This window comes from Mustela lutreola, chromosome 10 (assembly GCF_030435805.1).
Source record: "Mustela lutreola isolate mMusLut2 chromosome 10, mMusLut2.pri, whole genome shotgun sequence".
NCBI classification, from domain to species: Eukaryota; Metazoa; Chordata; class Mammalia; order Carnivora; family Mustelidae; genus Mustela; species Mustela lutreola.
The window spans coordinates 40,045,238-40,066,898 of record NC_081299.1 but is presented as its reverse complement, the minus strand read 5'-3'; the positions used below and the strand labels follow the sequence as shown (position 1 = coordinate 40,066,898).

At 36.0% G+C, this 21,661-nt stretch overlaps 1 protein-coding gene across 1 annotated transcript in view; it reads left to right on the top strand.

The window, feature by feature from the left end:
* FAF1 (Fas associated factor 1) overlaps nt 1–21,661 on the top strand; it is a 492,920-nt gene that overhangs the window by 351,298 nt on the left and 119,961 nt on the right. The window contains exon 13 of the mRNA XM_059136657.1: nt 1,613–1,767. Within this exon, the coding sequence (XP_058992640.1) occupies nt 1,613–1,767 (155 nt within the window). The remainder of the gene's footprint in view (nt 1–1,612; nt 1,768–21,661) is intronic.

The following is a 21,661-nucleotide window of genomic DNA, read 5'->3' as shown; positions in this document are numbered from 1 at the left end:
CATACTAATGTATGAGCAGTGGCCATACATTAGCCATACATATGAGCGCTTGTTCTATAAGCGCTCCAAGACTTGACTGCAGTATGGTTGATTTTCCTACTACTGCTGTAGTATCAAAGAACGAATACTAGGCGTGGCATCAGGAATCCAGGTTCCAATCCCAGAAGTACTACTTACTTACTTGTTATGGTAGAATTTAGGACAAGTCTGCTTTCTAAACCTCAGTTTCTTTGTATGCTAATAAAGTTAAGAATACTATTTTACAGACTTTTTCTGGGGATTAAAGTATAATGGGTGTGTAACTAACAGTGCCTCCTATTCGTAGTAGATGCTTTTGGGATCTTAATCTACTAATGTACCTCTCTGGCTACCCTCATCTAGTACAGAATTTACCTTTGAAGAAAATATTTTAATCATTAGTTTTTTTTTATTATTGTAATTTGGATTATTTTATCAGGATAATTCCAAGCATCAGACTTCAATATCCTTTCATCACATGAGCCTTGTACTTTTCTATAAATGTCCTACTTTTTTTGGAATCCCAGACAGTGAGTTTTTCTTTATTATCATCATATCCTTATTTAATATGAAGGGAAAGACCCTAAGCTTCCTTAGAAGTTTACCTTGCCAGTATTTCACAGATTGGTTTATAAATTATCTTTATCATAAAATTCTATCTCTCTGTTTCCTGTCAACTTACTGTTCTTAAACTCCTCTCTTCTACAAGGTGGCACCAAGAAGTTCGTCAATAACAATGTAGGCTCTTTAATCATCATTGTCATTGTTGTTGTTAAAGCTGACATGTTGCAAATTGTGTTGCTCAATTTCAGTTTTTAGTCCCAATTATTTTATTGACTTACAACTATGATGGAGGACACTTTTAAGAGAGCAAATGCCATTTCTTAGAAGGAAGTTTTATCAAGCAAAGGGGAAGGAATAATTCTCCATGTGAAAAATCACAAGGACATTTTATGAAATATAGACTAGAAAGAATTCATGTGAAGTGAACTCTTTTCTACCATCCTTCCATTTGCAGTGAGGCGTTATATACTCTTACATAAGGACTTTAACACGAGAACACATTAAGGGCTTTGAAATTACCTGTGGAAGTAAAACACAACTTCATTTCAGACCTTTTCCTTCCAAGTAGAAGAGACTTTCCAGTGTTCAGATTAAAAACAAAAAATACTAAGAGATTTTGGCAACCATTCTTAATCAGTATTTTTTCTGTGTATAAAGTTGAATAGTTCAAAATTAATTTTCCCTTTGTAAAGTGTGTTTTAATATGAAGAATTGTAAATCCATTTTACTTAAAGAAAATGCAATTCTGTTGCATAGTCTGCTTGAGATAGGCTTGCATATGTGAACAGGAATCTGTGACAGTGGTCTATAAAACAGAATATAATCATCGTAGTCTCTTTAGGATATAAGGAAGCAAAATTTATTCTTATCAGTAAATGCTATAGGAATTCCAAGTATCAGGTGCTCTTTTAAAGGGAGTAGCATTTAATTTTGTCTTTCCTGTTTACATCAACCAATTATACTTTTCCAAAATTCAAGAAATCTTACATTAATGGATATTTTAATTCATCAGTCTTTTTTCCTTTTTCAGAGAAAGCTTCTTGCTATCTACCTCCACCATGATGAAAGTGTATTAACCAACGTGTTCTGCTCACAAATGCTTTGTGCTGAATCTATTGTCTCTTATCTGAGTCAAAATTTTATAACCTGGGCTTGGGATCTGACAAAGGACGCCAACAGAGCAAGGTAATACTGTTGTTCACAAGTTTTAAGTTGGGCTTCTCTTTTTTATAAAAAAGTATTAGTTGTATTTGCTTTCTTATCATCATAAACATTTCATCCTCAGCATTAAATTCTCAACCATTACATTTAATTATATAAAAGCTATTTCTTGTAACTAACATGCAGTTATTTGCAATGGAAAAATATCAATTTGTAAAAGATTTCTAATCCAAGAATAACCCAAAAAAGAAAAACAAAATGTACTGTTTTCATCTTTTTGGTACGGTACATTTCTATGTACTGTATATTCTAATGTTCTCATCTGATGTTGAATATTTAGAGAAAATCTGTTTTTAATAATGTTCAGAAAAGGCAAGGCAAGTCTAGCATATAATCTTAGTAGTAAGTTTATTTTTTAATAATTCCAGTGAAGAAGGCAGGACATTCTGGACGAGTCCATGGAGTTGGGAATAGCTTAACTCTAGCATATACTAATTGATGTAATCGCTTTATTGCACACATTCTTTTGGACACATCCATATTCTCAGTAGGAAAAAAAAGTCCTTTTCCTTGCTGTCAGGATAAATTTACTTAATTTGTTAATCATAGTATCTATAAATGATGAATAATTCTTCATTTTTTGCCTGTTTGAGTTTCCCATCTGAAGTACATTTCATCGTGTTTAATTACACATGTGGCCATAACACCCAGTGATGTTACTTTGGGTGTGTTAACACAATAATAATCACAGGCTGCTGGTTTATGAACAGGGAGATTAAATTAAATCATTTCAAGGCAAGTCTATTGTAGTTCCCTAATTTAAATGATCATAGAACAATTAGAAATCATCTGATTTGTTTTTTTATTATTTTATAGCTCACTGAATTTTTGCTCATCATTTAGACTTTGTTTTATGTAATCTAAAGCTGGAAAGAAAGATGATTCTTCCCTTAAATGTGAAGCAAAAGAATGTTGAAGCAATTTCTTCATCTAATACTTCATTTCTTTAAGCAAATGGTTAGGAAATTTCACAGGATGACTTCGTTCTGCATTGGAAATGTTCCCTGTTATACATAAATAAAGAACCTTTAGCACCTGTATTTGTTTAAATTAAATCAGGTTATTATTCACACTCAGTTAAAGGTGATGAAAAGCAGTGCCAAAAACAGATAAAAATGCAGCATCGAAGGTCTTTCATGAGGCAAAATACATAGACTGGAGACTTGACTAAATCTTTCACCATTCACTGGCAGTAAGGAATCTCCTCCTTTCCTTTTATCCACAACTTGATGGAGAAGGAAACACTATTTCTAAACCATCTGTAGTGGCTAAGTTCAGCAGGCTACCTGCTGTTATTTTGTTCTATCCTCCATTTAATTCCTTAGTTCCTTTTATTTTACAATGACAAAAAATTGCAGTGTAGTTTCTTTTGAAAAACAGTGTTTGAGGGTTTTTTTTTTTTATGACTGGCAATCAACAGCCATGTAATTGCTTTGTTATGTTTTACTAAAGAAGTCTGTTAAGTAGCACAACTTTGATACACTAGTAATAAGAGTTTGCAGGTTACAGAGACACCTGTGGTGACCAAAGCGACAGAAGCTGCTTATTAGAAAGAGCCAGTACAGCTGTGTCCTATTAACTCCTTATGACACTTTTTTTAAAAACACAAAATAAAGACCTTGTTTAAGGCTTTAAAGCTATTTCTCAATGAATTGCAGGACCGACTATAAGGTATGATAGGCTATTTCTATCTACGTTTTAAAAAATATGGTATCTCATTATTATTATCATTACATTCATGAAAATGAGAGAAAGTGGTATTAAAGACTAAAAATAGAAACATGTAGGAATTTGCTTTAACAAATACTTATAGGAACAAGAAACAGGCCTGTGGGGAGAAAGAGAATGTTATAATTACTGGAATTTAAGATACTTGGCAATCCTTACTCAAAATCAAATTCTACTTATTACAAATTAAAATCTATTTTAAGTTAAGGTATTACATTTCTCTCCATAAAGCAAAAGAATTATGTAGATGCTTTTCATGTACAGCTCCTCATTAGTATTGTTAAGGCAAGTGGAAAAGTACACATCTTACACACACACGGTAAAAATTCATTGGAATGGCATATTCCTAAGAGAATAAAAGTGGTTTTCTTTTTACTGTATTAAACAGTAAGAAAATTTTAATTAATTAGTTTGATTTATTGGTCCAAAAAAGGATCAGCTTAGCACCATTTTTCTAACCACCCATGATAGATTCATCTAAATGTAGTTGTCTAATTGCATTTCTGTCTTTGTGATCTTACTTAGATTTTTTTAGCACATTTTATCGAAAGGTGTTTGTCATAAAAATTTATTACATTATCTATTTGATGCTATTAACAGTGAATAACAAAATACCGAACTTATACCTTCAAGTCAGTAGAAGATTGTTGCACTAATATTTATTGGTCAGTGAGCTACATTTCAAAATTTGCTGTGCCATCATTTGCATATTACCAGAGTTAAAATATGACAGATTACTATGTGAAAATATAGAAGAGATTTCTAGGCATCACAAACAAGATTGTTGCTATGCGTTTCCTTTTAAACTGTGATTTTCTTACGATGAATGTAAAAGTTTAGAAGTAAATTCCTTGTGGATGGTTTGTCTCATCCTATATCTGGCTCTCCCAGTTCAAACTGATCAACACATTTTTTAAAATCGTGAGCCTGTAAACTGGTTAGTCTGGATGACTCCTTAGTGGTTTTCCGGGACTACCCCCTGACATAATAGCTGGGGACATTTGTGCCCAAGATGGGGAGGGTCTTGCCAAACAAATTTACTTTTCCTTAAGAAATACTCTGCCAAACCTACAGAAACATTAGTCCTCTGTTTACTGTGGGTCTCCCATGTGTAGAAGATAAGTTAAGGATTTTGAACTAAGTGAATGCTTTGGTAAAGTTACAGAATGTGAATGTCAGTTGTGGTTATAAGTTAAATTTCCTAATTTCCCTAACAAACTAGAATAAAAAAGAAACAGATGTCTATAGAATGTCACTGTAATACACCTCTGTGATGCTGATGATTTGGATTTCCCTCCTCCAAAATGATTCTAATAACTTTCTAAGTTAAATACTTAAGTTTACAAACCCATATCTATATAAAATGGATTAAAATAATTTCTGGATTGCTCTTGGAACATTCCAAATATGAATTGGGACATCATACTATAGCAGTAATGATTATGTGCCTATCTTCTCCCTCACTAAATTGTGATCTTCTGGAAAGCCTTATTCATATTATTTGTCTCACTCAACAAGGCACTTTAAATTTACAAAATACTGGGGCGCCTGGGTGGCTCAGTGGGTTAAGCCGCTGCCTTCGGCTCAGGTCATGATCTCAGGGTCCTGGGATCGAGTCCAGCATCGGGCTCTCTTCTCAGCAGGGAGCCTGCTTCCTTCTCTCTCTCTCTGCCTGCCTCTCAGTGTACTTGTAATTTCTCTCTGTCAAATAAATAAATAAAATCTTTAAAAAAAAAATCTTTAAATTTACAAAATACTAGGAGAAAGAAACTCAGTAAGCATTGCAAATAAGTGAATGCATCCAATTCCACCAAAGAATATGTTTATAATTTCAATATTATATATCTAGATATAGGTTTCTTTCCTGGAAAACTCTGTACAGTCTTGTTGGCTGCCATGTCTACTTGGGATTCAGGTCCACTATTTCTTAAAACAGTAGGCAGTAAACCCTTGTTAGTCTTAAGAAGTGCTAGAGGGTATAATTTCTTAAATATCCATCGAAACAATGATCCTGAAAGAAACAGTAGGATAGATCTGTAAATGAAAGAGCTGAAAACAGGTAATAGTAAACAAGGAGATCCTGCAAATCACTTCTGAAAGTGACTAAAAGAGTATCTTAAGAAACATATATTTCCTTCATGTTTATTCATTGAGTAAATATTTACTGAATATTTCATGTGAACCAGGATTGGTGCTTTGCACTGAGGGTGAGAAGATGAAAAAGTTACAGTGCTTAATGCTCAAAATACTCATAATCTATTAGGAAAACGTAGAGCTAATACATAATATGAAGTATGCACAAGGTGCTTAGGGAATACAGGTGAAATTCGTAGGGAGTTACTCTGAGTGGGCTAAGGAAGGACTTGAAAGAAATGACCCACAGAAAAATGAAATTAGAGGTTTTGTTCTTTTTATTTAGAGATTTTTATATTAGCAGTATTCCTAGTTTATTGGGTTGCAGATATTTGCTGTTTATATAAAAGAATATTGGTATTTTAAGCCTCATAATTAAATATCAGAAATGAAGGATCAGTGGTTTACATAATTGTAGAGGAGAGGGCCCTGGCCAGCTAGTGTAACCATATATAGTCTGAACCAGATTGAGGATTAAGGTCAACCAGAAGGGATGGACAGATCCCAAGCAGTTGTTTTGTTAATGATTCATCCCAATATTGGCATATGCTTACAGGCAAACAGTAGAGCAGAAATCAAATACTCTTTTGTATGTAGAAACATGTAGAAAACTATCATGGATTTAATAATAAAAATATATTTAAGGACAGTATACTATTAGTGAACAAAATCTTCTGCAATAACAGAGTAATTTCTTAGAATTCAGGACAGGTGTCACCTCTGGGAAGCCTTGCCACTGTCTATTCTTCCCTTGCCTCTCAGTCTGAATTAAAATGCACATTCTTTACGCTCCCATAATACCCATATACTAACCTATATTGATGGAATTCATTATACTGTATGGTTATTGCCTGTCTCCCTATTGGATTATCAGTTCCCCAAGAGAGCTAGGTCTATAATCTCAAGGTGTTAGACAGTGCCTTTGGAAAAGTCAATGTTATATTGAGAAAATATATAATCTCTAATAGTCTTATTGAATAAAGAGAGAGAACAGCTTGGGTAGTGGAAAGAGCATAAAAATGCTACTGTATGACTTTAATTGTGTGGTCTTCCCCCATAGCCATTAATAGGACAAATAAAGCAAAAGTCTTTTCGTTATAGAATGAACTAACAATGTCCAGACCAGGTACTTTTCTGCTGGCCCTGGAGCACTTGAGAATATTGTGGCCTGTGCTCTGTGCACCAGGCACCCACATGCCATCTGTAAAGAGACTTAAATTCTACTACCCTATGACCCAGTAATGGCACTACTGGGTATTTACCCTAAAGATCAAAACGTAGTGATCCAAAGGGGCACATGCACCTGAATGTTTATAGTAGCAATGTCTACAATAGTCAAACTGTGGAAAGAACCTAGATGTCCATCAACAGATTAATGGATCAAGAAGATGTGGTATATATACACAATGGAATACTATGCAGCCATCAAAAGAAATGAAATCTTGCCATATGTGACGACGTGGATGGAACTACAGGGTATCATGCTTAGCTAAATAAGTCAATCAGAGAAAGACAACTATCATATGATCTCCCTGATATGAGGAAGTGGAGATGCAACATGAGGGGTTAAGGGGGTAGGAGAAGAATAAATGAAATAAGTTGGGATTGGGAGGGAGACAAACCATAAGTGACTCTTAATCTCACTAAACAAACTGAGGGTTGCTGGGGGGAGAGGGGTCGGGAGAGGGGGGTGTGGTTATGGACATTGGGGAGGGTATGTGCTATGGTGAGTACTGTGAAGTGTGTAAACTTGGCAATTCACAGACCAGTAACCCTGGGGATAAAAATATATATTTATAAAAAATAAAAATTTTTTTTTTTTTTTTTTTTAAAGAGAGACTTAAATTCCAGCCTAGATGAGTTCATCCAGTGGTTCCAGAATTTCTTTCTCAGACTCACCAAGTTTCTGATAGCCCTAACAAAATCAGCCTCTCAGATTGGGCCATTCTAGAATAGTGCTCTGAGCCTTCTGCACTGGTGATGGCGCTGATTAAAGTAAACATGTCCATAGGACCAGAGTGCTAGTCTGGCTACATGATAGCATATGCCAAAGAGCCAAGAAGTTCCATTTGGGCACCATTTGAATTAAATATAGATAGTACTATATAAAGTACTAGAACAGTAAATGTTAATAAAAAGTGCTAGTCTGGCTACATGATAGCATATGCCAAAGAGCCAAGAAGTTCCATTTGGGCACCATTTGAATTAAATATAGATAGTACTATATAAAGTACTAGAACAGTAAATGTTAATTTCACTCTATTAGAGTTATTTGGACATCTGTTGGTTGCATGGGAACATTGACACATGAGTGCCCCTGGTGTAAAGCTGTGTTTTGGGCTATAGTTGCTTCATCAAGGAAAGTTACATACCATGTGGTACACTAAACCACCAATATTAACTAGTAATTAAGTGGCTAATGTGTATCTCTTGTTGTGACCAGGAGGGCCCACAAGGCAGATGTCTTCATTCATCCAGTATAGGTATTGGGTTAGATGATTTAATACTAGAAAACTTAAACATTGAATTTGACTAGGATAGTGACAACTGAAGTCACCAGGCAGCTATGGTTGTTTGTATGTAAGTTTCTGAGGTGGAAATGTTTAGCAGATCAGTGTACATGCTACAGAGTGTTAAATTGGGCGTTGCACACTATTTCTAAGCAGTGTTCTGAGTAGCTGCAAACAGTTACCTAGGAATTGCTGACAATTATACAGGTTGCATGTGGTATATACAAGAGTGTTATATTAAATTTTGCCTACACAGTTAGTACCAATGTTCACAGACAGAATTCTATTGCCTATTAATATTAGCTTTTGAACTTAATGCCCTTGGGTGCAGTATTTCAGATCACTGTAAACTTCTGCTGCTATGCTGACAGGTACTTGTTAGCCTTAATATTCAAGTGATAGTTTTCCACATTACTTAATCTTTGGCAAGAGTTAATTGACTTAAAGCTCTTATTATCAGTAGGCTGTCTTCACCTGTACTTTCCATCTTAGTAATTAGCCATATTCACAGTGGCATACCCTTAATTCCAAACTACTCAGTGCTTCATGCCTGGCTGAAGCCTGGATGACCATGTTACTCTAACCCTACACCTCCATTTGATCCAGCAAATATAGCCCAGGTGTGGGGTCTGCGTGGGAGACACAAGGAGTGTTAATTTCCAGCTGCTACCCTAGGAGCAGATATGGATTCTGCAGAAGTAGCTGATAAAACAGATGGATATGTTGTGGTCAGGGAACCAAGACTTCCTAAGAGCCTTCATGCCAGATTTCCATATAATTTTCCCCAAACTGCTTTATTCCCTTTGTGCTATGATTTCCTTCTAGGACTTTTAAAGGAAATGTATTGTCATCCTAAACATCCCAGGTCAAAGGCTTAATTAATAGTTTAAAATAAAGGTTCCAAAACACCAGGAGAGTTTGTCATTTTCTCCCTGGTTTGTTTTGTGAAGAGGGAGGAGAGAAGGTGAGGAGGAACCCCTCCTGTTCCATGATTACATCCTACCCACTCATTTTCTCCTTTTCTCCTCTGCTTTTGATTTTTAGTGGCGGTCTTAACAGAATGTCAAGATCAATTTGCAGCATGGTTTAACTCAAGGTTTGCGTTCTGCCAGCAGCAATTGTCCCTGCAAACAATGCCGTGTGTTCTTGTAACTTCAGAAGCTTTTAGAAGGATCATGGCAAGGGCAGCATCTAATGACTTTATTAGTGTAGGGTTTCAAAATGGGCTCCGTAATTGTTCATATCTCTTTGTCAGCAAGTCATAATTACTGCTCAGCATTGTCCAAGGGTGTACTTGTGAATAGTTTTCTAATAGTACTGAAAGGAAGGGAAAGAGGGGAGGATAAAAGGTGATGGCCTCTTATGATTGAGAACAAGCCAGTCTGTATATAGATGATGGCTAAACTGTTTTAATACTTTACTCTTTTTAAAATAGAAGATTATCCTTTTTAAAATGTTCTTTTGGGTAATTTGAAATGACTAGTTTGGAAGCCTTTTTTACTCTGATTTGGATACTTCCCCCACTACTACCTTGTATTACAATCATAACTGCCTGGTGAAGCATTCATTAAATCTGAATCAAGCTATATATTTTTCCTTGACCTTATTCTAATTATTGCTATTTAGGAAATATGCATTTGTGAAAACTATTGTTAGAACAATACAAAGGTGATAACTGTTGACAAGATAGTCCAAAAGAACAGCATTGTAAGTTTTTATTAAACCTTATTTTTCTCATGCACTAGACCTTTCTTGTTACTCTTTTGGTGTTCTTTTTGGTCTTTCTGCTAAACCCTTTGTGTTTTGAATATTTGAAGTATCTTGATTGTAAGAGTCACAAAATTAAAAGAATCATTGCCTTCTCAAAATATATGAAGGTTCAGCTTAATGTCAAGTCTTTGTGCTCTGTTACCAAATTTTTTTCCTATACTATGACTCTCTAAATTTATGTACAGTTCTGTGCAAATATTCACTCCCAATAGCTGGTTATCCTAATAGCTTAGAATATACAAATTCAAATAAATATGACTGCCAGAGATATTTAATCCAGTGTTTATATAGAATAAAAGACAAGACATGAGTTATCTAATGAAACAAATTCTAAAAATAAGACATCTCCAAAATGAAATATCATTTTTTTTAGTAATGTATACCCCATCATGGCTTCTGCCTTTGTTCTTGCCTAAAATTGAAAAGATCTGAAGAGATATATTTTTTTCTTAACTGTTCTGTTAGCATTAATAATTTTTACATTCATGGTTGTTTCTGAAGAGTTTTTTTACTAACCAAATCATCTCTGCCACTTAAATCAGTAGCACAGTTTTCCTCTTCCATAAATACTGATGGTAATATCCTCAAAAATTATAATGGAAACATGTTAGTTCAGTCATATAAAACCAGCTATGGAAACTCGTTCCTCTGACATTTTTACAGTATTTTCCTTTCAGTTTACATAGATACTTAAAGAGGTTTTAGTGCCCAATTATCTTAATGATCTCATCTGCTAAATATACCACCAAAAATTGAAAGAGTAAATAACTGTTAGTCTGGAATTGGGGAGTCAGGCGGAATTCTTTTTCTTATTTGTTTGGGTAATTCATTAGGAGATAAATTTGGTACTTTTCCTCAAGCATGTGTTTGTGCCTTTGAACTTGATTGCATTATAGTAATAGAGAAAAGTGACAAAATAGTTTTATATTATAATAAATTATTATTATTAAATATAAAACATATTATTAGAAATAAAGGGTTAACCTTAGAGATTTTTGTAAAAAGCCTCCTGTTAATTCATCTACTATTGGCTGACTCAGTCTGTAGCCACAGCAACAATTTTTTTTTTAAGATTTTATTTATATATTTGACAGAGATCACAAGTAGGCTGAGAAACAGGCAGAGAGAGAGGAGGAAGCAGGCTCCCCGCTAAGCAGAGAGCCCTATGCGGGGCTCAATTCCAGGACCCCAGGATCATGACCTGAGCTGAAAGCAGAGGCTTTTTAACCTCCTGAGCCACCCAGGTGCCCCCACAGCAACAATTTAAAGAATCCTTCTAAATAGTCTCCTTCCATGTATCTTACTTTTCTTCAATGAATGATCATCTTCAAGAAAGTCTTCTTTAACGTTCTTTTCTACACATCTCAACTAAGGAAAGAATGAAACAAGCTTATATGAATAATAAAGAAGCTTTGATTGCTGTGTCTCAATGTGAGAAATTGTATTTCCAACCCAGTATCAAATCAGGTATTGGTGGCTCTGAGCAGCTCCCAAATAAGTTACTCAGCAGCCATAGCAACAAAAATTTATTTGGCTGTTAATGAAAGTTATGTAAGTATTAACTGTTTATTAGTTCTTTGTTTTTTTTTTTTAAGATTTTATTTATTTGACAGACAGAGATCACAGGTTGCCAGAGAGAGAGGAAGGGAAGCAGGCTCCCTGCTGAGGAGAGAACCCGACGCGGGGCTCGATCCCAGGACCCTGAGATCATGACCTGAGTCGAAGGCAGAGGTTTTAACCCACTGAGCCACCCAGGCACCCCTGTTTATTAGTTCTTAAAGCAAAACCTATATACATTTAAATATGTCAGTTTCTATTCTCGAAAGACTATGATAAGCTATTTTCTCATTGTTTATACAGATAGACCTCATTCATAGAATGTAGAGCAATTAGGAAGTGGGACTCAGTCAGTCTAGGAGTATGAAGAACAAAGGAATATTAGGCAAGTGGTATAACATTTCCAGATTTTTTTTTTCATCTATGAAAAGTGGGGGAGAGGACACTGACAGCTGATTTGTTTGGCCTAAGACCTTTGACCTTTATCTCTAAAATTCTTTTTCTGATGACTTGGACACAATTGTTTTCAATAGAAAGGATAAGCAAGATTTCATTTTTAAAATAAATGTTTATAAAGTATGTAAGTAGATTATAGCATACTGCCCTTATCAGTTTGTGATGATTTAGTTAGAGGGACTTTAGTGAAGTGTAGCTAAGGAAGCCACAATCATTTTCTGCCTCTTTCATCAATAAAGATAGCTTCCTTACCCTTAGAACTGTTCTCCAAGTTCATGCCATTTCTGACAGGAGCTTCTACTGAGGGAGCATCAGTAGCTGAGAATAAGACAATCATTACTGCTTTTTTAAAAAACCAAAACACATAATAACTGCAACCTACTATGTCTCAGACTATATATGAGCTCATTTAATCCTCATTATATATACATTACATCACTTAAAGATCACATATGTGGAAGCTATTTTTGGCTCAGAGAAGTTCTGTAATTTACCCAAGGTCATGTAAATGGTTGTTCCAGATATAAATCCCAAATCAACCTATGCTTTTCTGCTTCATAATTCTTCTTGCCCAATGACCTTGTCAGCCTGGATTATTCAGCAGTGAAAATGTACTGAATAACTGTGTGCAAAACCTTGAGGGGATTATAAGAAAAATATGATACATGGACCTTTTGCACAAGGACTAAATAAAAATGGGATTCACTAAATCTTATAGTTGCAGGTTAGAGAGGTATTCTTAATATCTAGTGTGCAGCCATGCAGGCATTTTTCCCTGTAATGTGCTTAACTGATGTTACTGCAGTTGCTACCTGAATACTGCTCGGGACAAAGAAATTAAAGCTTTGAAAGACAATGTATTTTTGAGCTACTCGAAAAGCCAGAAAAGGTTATTGCGACAGTGTTTCTTCCTCTGGAGGTCTTCAGCAACTTTCTCCCTTTTGGTTCTAGTTTTGACTTAATAAGCCTAAATTGGGAATTAATAAGCCAAACAACTTTTCTGCATTAGAGTCCTTTATCAGTTTAACCACAGCTATCTTGTTTACCCTATTTTTCTTGCCTTTTCTTACCAAGTATGTTTATTTCCATTGTTCTTTATATGCTAGGATATCTAGACCCAGCCCATTCAGAAGGTGCCCCAAATCAAGCATAGTGCTCCAAAGTAGATTTATCTCATGCTATGCTCAATCTTTCTGTAATTTTATTACTGGCTCCTACCGAATTGAGGTAGTCAACTGAAACCCCCTAACAGTTTTTCAGATATGAGGCTGCTGAGAATGGGCTGGGTCTGGGTTGTTACTAAACTAGATCTCGGCCATTTTCTACTAATGGAGTTGGCCAACAGCATCTTTTGAAGTTCAGATTCTGTTAACTCTCCCAAGAGTAATCACTCACAAATGATATTATAACTCCTATCATTTCTACTGTTATTCTTGATAATACTCTCTGTTCCTAGGTATATCTGACTCCAGAAAAATTTTTTTCTCCTTATTTACCATACTTGGATGTGTCCATCAAAAGAAGCTTTATCACCTCATATATTTTGATTTCAAGCACCTGGCTCTGACCAGCACTTCCTATCCCTATCTTACTTGCTCAAGTGCTAGTTTTTTTTAGATCATTATGCCCCTTAATCTATTGACCTCACCACTTTACTTCATCTACCCTTTCCTGTCTCCAGTCTTCATTTCCCTCTTTGTCTTATTTAGATTTCAAGGTCCATTGTTATCACTTCCTTGCAATATCTTAAATTCCCTTACCCCTCTCTCCCTCCATTGCACTCATTTTGTTGAGTCCAACTATTCACCTTCTCTGTGCCTTGCACTTGAACACTGCTGGAAACAGTCACGCTAATTTTTTTTCTAAATAAATACAAATTTCAAGTAAGTATACAATAATGCTAAACAAGCCTCCTGTGATTCTCTAGTTTTTCTTACCCCCGATAAGATGGCTATTTCATACTCCTGCTCATTCATTAAACATCTCATGTCCCTTGCTTCTCCCTTTCCCAGCTGTCCTCTCTAGTTGACTGAGAAAACAGAAGTCATTAGATAGAAATGACTCTTAATTTTCTTTCTTCAGGTCTCATTGTAAATGTCTATGCTTCAAAAAGGCCCATTGAACCTTTTTCGAGAATGTTTCTTCACCCTCATTCTCTTTCATAGAGCTCTCTCAGGACTTTTCATAATAAGCCATTTTTTGCTTATTAAAATTTTGTTTTCTAATTCTTCCATTAGAATGTAAGATTCCTAAGGTAAGAATTACATCAGTCTTCTTCACTTTGTTTCTTACTGCAATACTCAATAATTACTTGTTGGATAATATAAAAACACAGAACAGAGTAATGGTTGAGTATGAATTAATTTGCATTTAGTCAAACTAGGTTTGGAATTCTAGCTATGCCAGTAGGCCACCATAGTTACCTTGAGCAAGTTGCTTAAACCCTCTAGGTTGCAGTTTCCGTATTGGAAAATGGAGATTAAAAATTACATCCCTTCGAGTTCTTATTAGAAATAAGTGGAAGGGTTGATTTTTGTAAAGTCTAGTACAGAGTAAGTGCTCAGTACATTTTATTTATATGTGTGTATTTTTTTCTTTATCTCAGACATTTTTTTTAAAAGATTTTATTTATTTATTTGGCAGAGAGGCAGGCAGAGAGAGAGGAGGAAGCAGGTTCCATGCTGAGCAGAGAACCCGATGCGGGGCCCAATCCCAGGACCCTGAGATCATGACCCGAGCCGAAGGCAGCGGCTCAACCCACTGAGCCACCCAGGCGCCCCTATCTCAAACATTTATGAAAATGTTGACAAAGCCAAGTGATAAGCTATTTGAGACCACCTTCAGTTTGGTAGCACTCTACAGGTTCGGATTCTTGGTGACAAAGGATTTTTCCTACATTTCTGAATCTTACTCTGAAGGATACTTTGAGACACTTCGTCACTTCTTACTTAAGTCCAGATAGTTGAAACTTAAGGAATGCTCATGAGTTCTCAACCTGGTAACCTCATAGTTAGTTAGGTTTGTTGTGTCCTTAACAACCCAGGCTTCCTCCTAGTCATCAGCACTGTTTTGGAAGTATTCATAAGCCATTTGTCTAAGTGACTTTTCTAGCTTTTGTAGAGAACTGAGGTCAAGTTTTTTGATCTGTACTTTTTGAAACTCATGGTATTTCCTTGTTTTTAGGGATGTGGATTCCTCAGTTGATTGTCATTTTTATCATCATTCATTGTAGCTTTTTATTTTTTTTTTTTTTTTTTATTTTTTTTTTTTTTATTTTTTTTTTTTTTTGCCTTTGTTTTTCCTGATCTTTTTTATTATTTTTTTTTTTTATTTTTTTTTTTTTATTTTTTTTTTTTTTTATTTTTTATTTTTTATAAACATATATTTTTTATATACATATATTTTTATCCCCAGGTCTGTGAATCACCAGGTTTACACACTTCACAGCACTCACCAAATCACATACCCTCCCCAATGTCCATAATCCCACCCCCTTCTCCCCAACCCCCTCCCCCCGGCAACCCTCAGTTTGTTTTGTGAGATTAAGAGTCACTTATGGTTTGTCTCCCTCCCAATCCCATCTTGTTTCATTTATTCTTCTACCCACTTAAGCCTCCATGTTGCATCACCACTTCCTCATATCAGGGAGATCATATGATAGTTGTCTTTCTCTGCTTGACTTATTTCGCTAAGCATGATACGCTCTAGTTCCATCCATGTTGTTGCAAATGGCAAGATTTCATTTCTTTTGATGGCTGCATAGTATTCCATTGTGTATATATACCACATCTTCTTGATCCATTCATCTGTTGATGGACATCTAGGTTCTTTCCATAGTTTGGCTATTGTGGACATTGCTGCTATAAACATTCGGGTGCATGTGTCCCTTTGGATCACTACATTTGTATCTTTAGGGTAAATACCCAATAGTGCAATTGCTGGGTCATAGGGCAGCTCTTCAAGCTCTATTACAAAGCTGTCATCATCAAGACAGCATGGTACTGGCACAAAAACAGACACATAGATCAATGGAACAGAATAGAGAGCCCAGAAATAGACCCTCAACTCTATGGTCAACTAATCTTCGACAAAGCAGGAAAGAATGTCCAATGGAAAAAAGACAGCCTTTTCAATAAATGGTGCTGGGAAAATTGGACAGCCACATGCAGAAAAATGAAATTGGACCATTTCCTTACACCACACACAAAAATAGACTCAAAATGGATGAAGGACCTCAATGTACGAAAGGAATCCATCAAAATCCTTGAGGAGAACACGGGCAGCAACCTCTTCGACCTCTGCCGCAGCAACATCTTCCTAGGAACAACGCAAAAGGCAAGGGAAGCAAGGGAAAAAATGAACTACTGGGATTTCATCAAGATCAAAAGCTTTTGCACAGCAAAGGAAACAGTTAACAAAATCAAAAGACAACTGACAGAATGGGAGAAGATATTTGCAAACGACATATCAGATAAAGGACTAGTGTCCAGAATCTATAAAGAACTTAGCAAACTCAACACCCAAAGAACAAATAATCCAATCAAGAAATGGGCAGAAGACATGAACAGACATTTCTGCAAAGAAGACATCCAGATGGCCAACAGACACATGAAAAAGTGCTCCATATCACTTGGCATCAGGGAAATACAAATCAAAACCACAATGAGATATCACCTCACACCAGTCAGAATGGCTAAAATCAACAAGTCAGGAAATGACAGATGCTGGCGAGGATGCGGAGAAAGGGGAACCCTCCTACACTGTTGGTGGGAATGCAAGCTGGTGCAGCCACTCTGGAAAACAGCATGGAGGTTCCTCAAAATGTAGCTTTTTATTGACCCACTTATTCTACTACCTATCCATTTCTTTGTCCAGTAATGTATCTATCCATTAAATATTTATAAACACCTGGGGTGACTCAAGTTCTGTACATAAACACTGAATTCAGCTCTGTAATTCTGGCAGCTTAGGAGAAAAAGGAAATGTGATAGACATATCCTCATTTATTCATCTGTCCATCTAATATATATATTTATTGAGTTTCTACTATGTGTCAGGTACAGTTAGGTCCTGGAGTTTACAGTTTACTACTTATAGTTCTCTTTGACTAATAAAAAAAATTTTAACAGTTCATCTCAAGATTTCCTGGCACTGAATTCAAGAGAGAATTTTTTTTGCATGATTATCTATTTGAGAGTCATTTAAGAAATAAAATAGACAATTATTTTCTACTGTTGTTTTGCATATAACAGATTATTTTATTTTATTTTACTTTCAATTTTATTTATTTATTTGACAGAGAGAGAGACAACAAGAAAGGGAACACAAGCAGGGGAGTCGGAGAGGGAGAAGCAGGCCTCCTGCTGAACAGAGAGCCTGATATGGGGCTCAATCCCAGGACCCTGGGATCATGACCTGAGCCAAAGGCAGATGCCTAACATCTGAGCCACCCAGGCACCCCATGACAGATTATTTTAAATTTAAATAGCTGTTTCTTAGATCAATCCTCTGTAAAAGCAGAGGGCTTTGTATTAAATATTTTTTCAGTAATGGTAATTTTTTTAGGGAACTGAGGTGATATGGTCCTTAAATATTCCTTTTTGATGATCTAACTCATAACTGGTATAGAACTTAAAGGAAAAGCCTATGTAGTCAACCTGTCCATTCAAACATCTCTCTTTGTCAAACATCAGCTGTCTCAAGGGAGCCTTTGTCAAGTGCTGGACTATAATCATTTCTTGCTTGAAAGCTTTCATGAGTGACTGAGATGCTAATATATTGGACTGTTGGTCATTTATCTTTTTGTTTTTTAAGTAAAGTTTTTACTTTATATCTTCAGTCTTTGCCCCTCTTTGTTTTTTTTTATTTTAAGATTTTATTTATTTATTTGACAGATCACAAGTAGGCAGAGAGGCAAGCAGAGAGAGAGGAGGAAGCAGGCTCCTTGCTGAGCAGAGAGCCTGATGTGGGGGCTCTGAGATCATGACCTGAGCCGAAGGCAGAGGCTTTAATCCACTGAGCCACCCAGGCGCCCCGGTCATTTATCTTTTAAAGACTTTTTTCCCATGTATAAGATTTCTGCTTATACTCTACCACATTTTTTTTTAATCCATTAGGATAGAGGTGGGTGGGGGATGGGCTAAATAGATGATGGGGATTAAGGCGTGCACTTGTTGTGGTGAGCACTGGGTATTGTATGGAAGTGTTGAATCACTATATTGTACACCTGAAACTACTATATCACTGTATGTTAACTAACTGGAATTTAGATTAAAATGTTTTAAAAAATCAAATACAGAGGGCCTGGGTGACTCAGTTGGCTAAGCGCCTGCCTTCAGCTCAGGCCATAATCCCAGAACCCTGGGATTCAGTCCCACATTGGGCTTCTTTTTTTTTTTTTTTTTTTTTTTTTTTTTTAAAGATTTATTTATTTATTTATTTATTTATTTGACAGAGAGAGATCACAAGTAGGCAGAGAGGCAGACAGAGAGAGAGGGGAGGAAGCAGGCTCCCTGCCAAGCAGAGAGCCCGATGCGGGACTCGATCCCAGGACCCTGAGATCATGACCTGAGCCGAAGGCAGAGGCTTAACCCACCGAGCCACCCAGGTGCCCCCCACATTGGGCTTCTTGCTCACTGGGGAGTCTGCTTTTCCTCTATCCTTCACCCCCTGCTCATGATCTCTCTCTCCCTTGCTCTTGCTCTCATTCTGTCTCAAATCTTTCAGTCAGTAAATCAATCAAATGCATAAAGAAATTATATATAAGTGTCAGTGTTCTAAGAGAAGCCAACCAACTCTGAAATAAATCATGCTAAAAATTTTTATATGACAATAAGAATCACAAAGTCTCCAAATTTTGCAGTGGGGACAAAAATATCAGGGAACATGACAATATGAAAAAAGAGCTATCTTCAAATCTCTACCCTAGGATGGGGCATGACCTTATGTTACAAGGATGCTGATGTGTATGGTAGAAGTTATAAAGCAATATAATACAGTGCCAAGCATGGTGCTAAGCGTAACTCCTTGTTTAGTGATGTGAGTCTGATACTGTTATTATAATTTATTAGGAAACCTTTCGCCATATCCTTAATTTTGGGATAGGTCAGGGGAGGTGGATAAAGAAAAAACTTGATTTTGATTTTGAAGCACATAAAAGAAAGGAAAAAGAATATTAAATAACCTGCAGACCCATTCTAAAAATAGGTCTCATTATCTTCATTTTATGTATGAGAAAGCTAAGGCTCACAAGTAAGTTATTCAAAGAAACAACTCGTAAGTGACAAAATAGTTTTATTTGATGCCTAAGTCTGTTCTTCCTACAGAATTATGCTGCTCGCAGTAATTCCTTCTTTCTCTAATATGTTGATTTTTTAAAGATTTTATATTTTGAGAGAGAGAGAATGGGGGAGGGGCAGAGGGAGAAGGAGGGAGAATCTTAAGCTAGATTCCGCACTGAGCAGAGAGGCCAGTGTGGGGCTTGATCCCAGTAAGCATGAGATCATGACCTGAGCCAAAACCAAGAGTCCGACACTTAACAGACTGAACCACCCAAGCACCCCTAGTATGTTAATGTTTGAATATTTTACACCTCTTTTAAATCACATTTTCTGTCAGTAGGTGGTAACAGGGTGAAATTATGTAAAAACTGCAGTATGCTCAGTATGCTTAAAAATCAGTAGGGAATCTTAAAGTCATAAACTTGTGGACCAATACTTGCTTACTTTGAGGGTCCCAGTGACCTATGATGATAGAAGCACAAAGGAAGAAAGAGACCTTAGAGATCATGATAATTCATGCCAACTATCTTAATTAAACTGACTTCAGAAGTGGTTGGAGGAGGAAAAGGAAAGTTGTATGATCAACATTGTTATAATGGAGAGAAAAGTTACTGAAACAAATATAATTAGTCATTAGGTGCTAGTAAAGCAGAGGTGAATAATACTAATACTAATACTAATAGCTGTCCAGAAGTACCATCAGGTAACACGAAGTTCTCCCTGATTTCGGGGCCCCCATTCCCTTCTCTGATTCTCTCTAGCAATTACCTGAACCACTAAATCCAGGCCCCACTTAAGTACCAGATTATGTTTCCTGTCTTACGGGCCTTGATTTACCAAACCCAAAATATCCTTAGTATCTTAAGGACAGAAACCATGTCATATATTTAGTAGGCTCTCCTTAATATTGATTGATTGATTGGTAAAAACAGAACACGGAAGAAATATTATCTGTCATGTAACTTTAATTTGCTCTCTTATATAGTCCCTGGAAAATGAATCTTCTCTTTACATTGCTAGAGGAGGAATTTTTGTATTTAATAAGAGGTTGGATTAGATATTCTCTGTTATTCCTCCCAACTAAGATTTATATGGGGTTCCTAAAATAAATGTTTATTTTCCTACTGGTGGTAAGAAAAAGCCAATTATCTATTTATGATTATTGTCCTTCCAAAAAAATTAGTATAAATAATGACCCTATAGTCATTAAACTGTCAGTGCCTCAAAGCCTTTTCACTTGAGTGAAGTAAGGAGATAAATTAAGAAGCTAATTGGTTTTTTAAAACTCTTGACTACTAATCAGTTAAGACAATTTAACAGTTTACTGTTATTGGGAAGTCTAATAAACCTCAGACAGGTGAGGGATGCTTTTTAGATTAATTCTTCCGAAAATCTCAACCTGTGTTTTCTTAAATTTGCCTTTAGTTTGGCTGTGTTCTAACATGCATACAGTATTTTCATTTTCATGGAGTGACATTATACTATCCCTTTAGGAAATGATTGATGCATACTGTTAATGTGGATCAATAGTCATTAAGTGATTCTACCTTTTTAATCCCATAATTCTACTGTACAGACTTTTTTTTTTTTTTAAGATTTTATTTATTTGACAGAGAGAGATCACAGGCAGAGAAGCAGGCAGGGAAAGAGGGGGAAACAGGCTCCCTGCCGAGCAGAGAGCCTGATGCAGGGCTCGATCCCAGGACCTTGAGATCATGACCTGGGCCGAAGGCAGAGGCTTAACCCACTGAGCCACCCAGATGCCCCCAGACTTTTTATCTTAAGGAAATACTTCTGGTTATTTGTTCCAGTATTATTTATAATGATAAAAAACTAGAAAGAAATATGTAGCTGTAGGGTGAATAGTTATGAATATAGCAATGTATACATTGGAATACTATTCAAACACTTAAGTAGGGTGACAGTTCAATTACTATTGTGTAGAAGGCTAAAAGATTGTATTCCTTCAGACAGTGATTACCACAAAAAGGAAAGGAAAAGGAAAAGATCTATTTGAACAAAGGCCAATAAGAAATAGACAAATGTGATTAACATTGTATTAAAAGTTTATGGAATTGTAATACTCTATGTGGAAAACCCAAAAGACTCCTCCCCAGAATTGCTAGAACTCATATAGGAATTCAGCAAAGTGGCAGGATATAAAATCAGTGCACAGAAGTGAGTTGCATTTCTATACACTAACAAGACGGAAGAAAGAGAAATTAAGGAATCCAGCCCATTTACAATTGTACCCAAAACCAACAGATACCTAGGAATAAACCTAACCAAGGAGATAATACTCTGAAAACTGTAGAACACTCATGAAAGAAATTGAGGAAGTCACAAAGAAATGAAAAGATGTTCAATGCTCTTGGATTGGAAGAACAAATATTGTTAAAATGTCTGTGCTTCCAGAGTAATCCA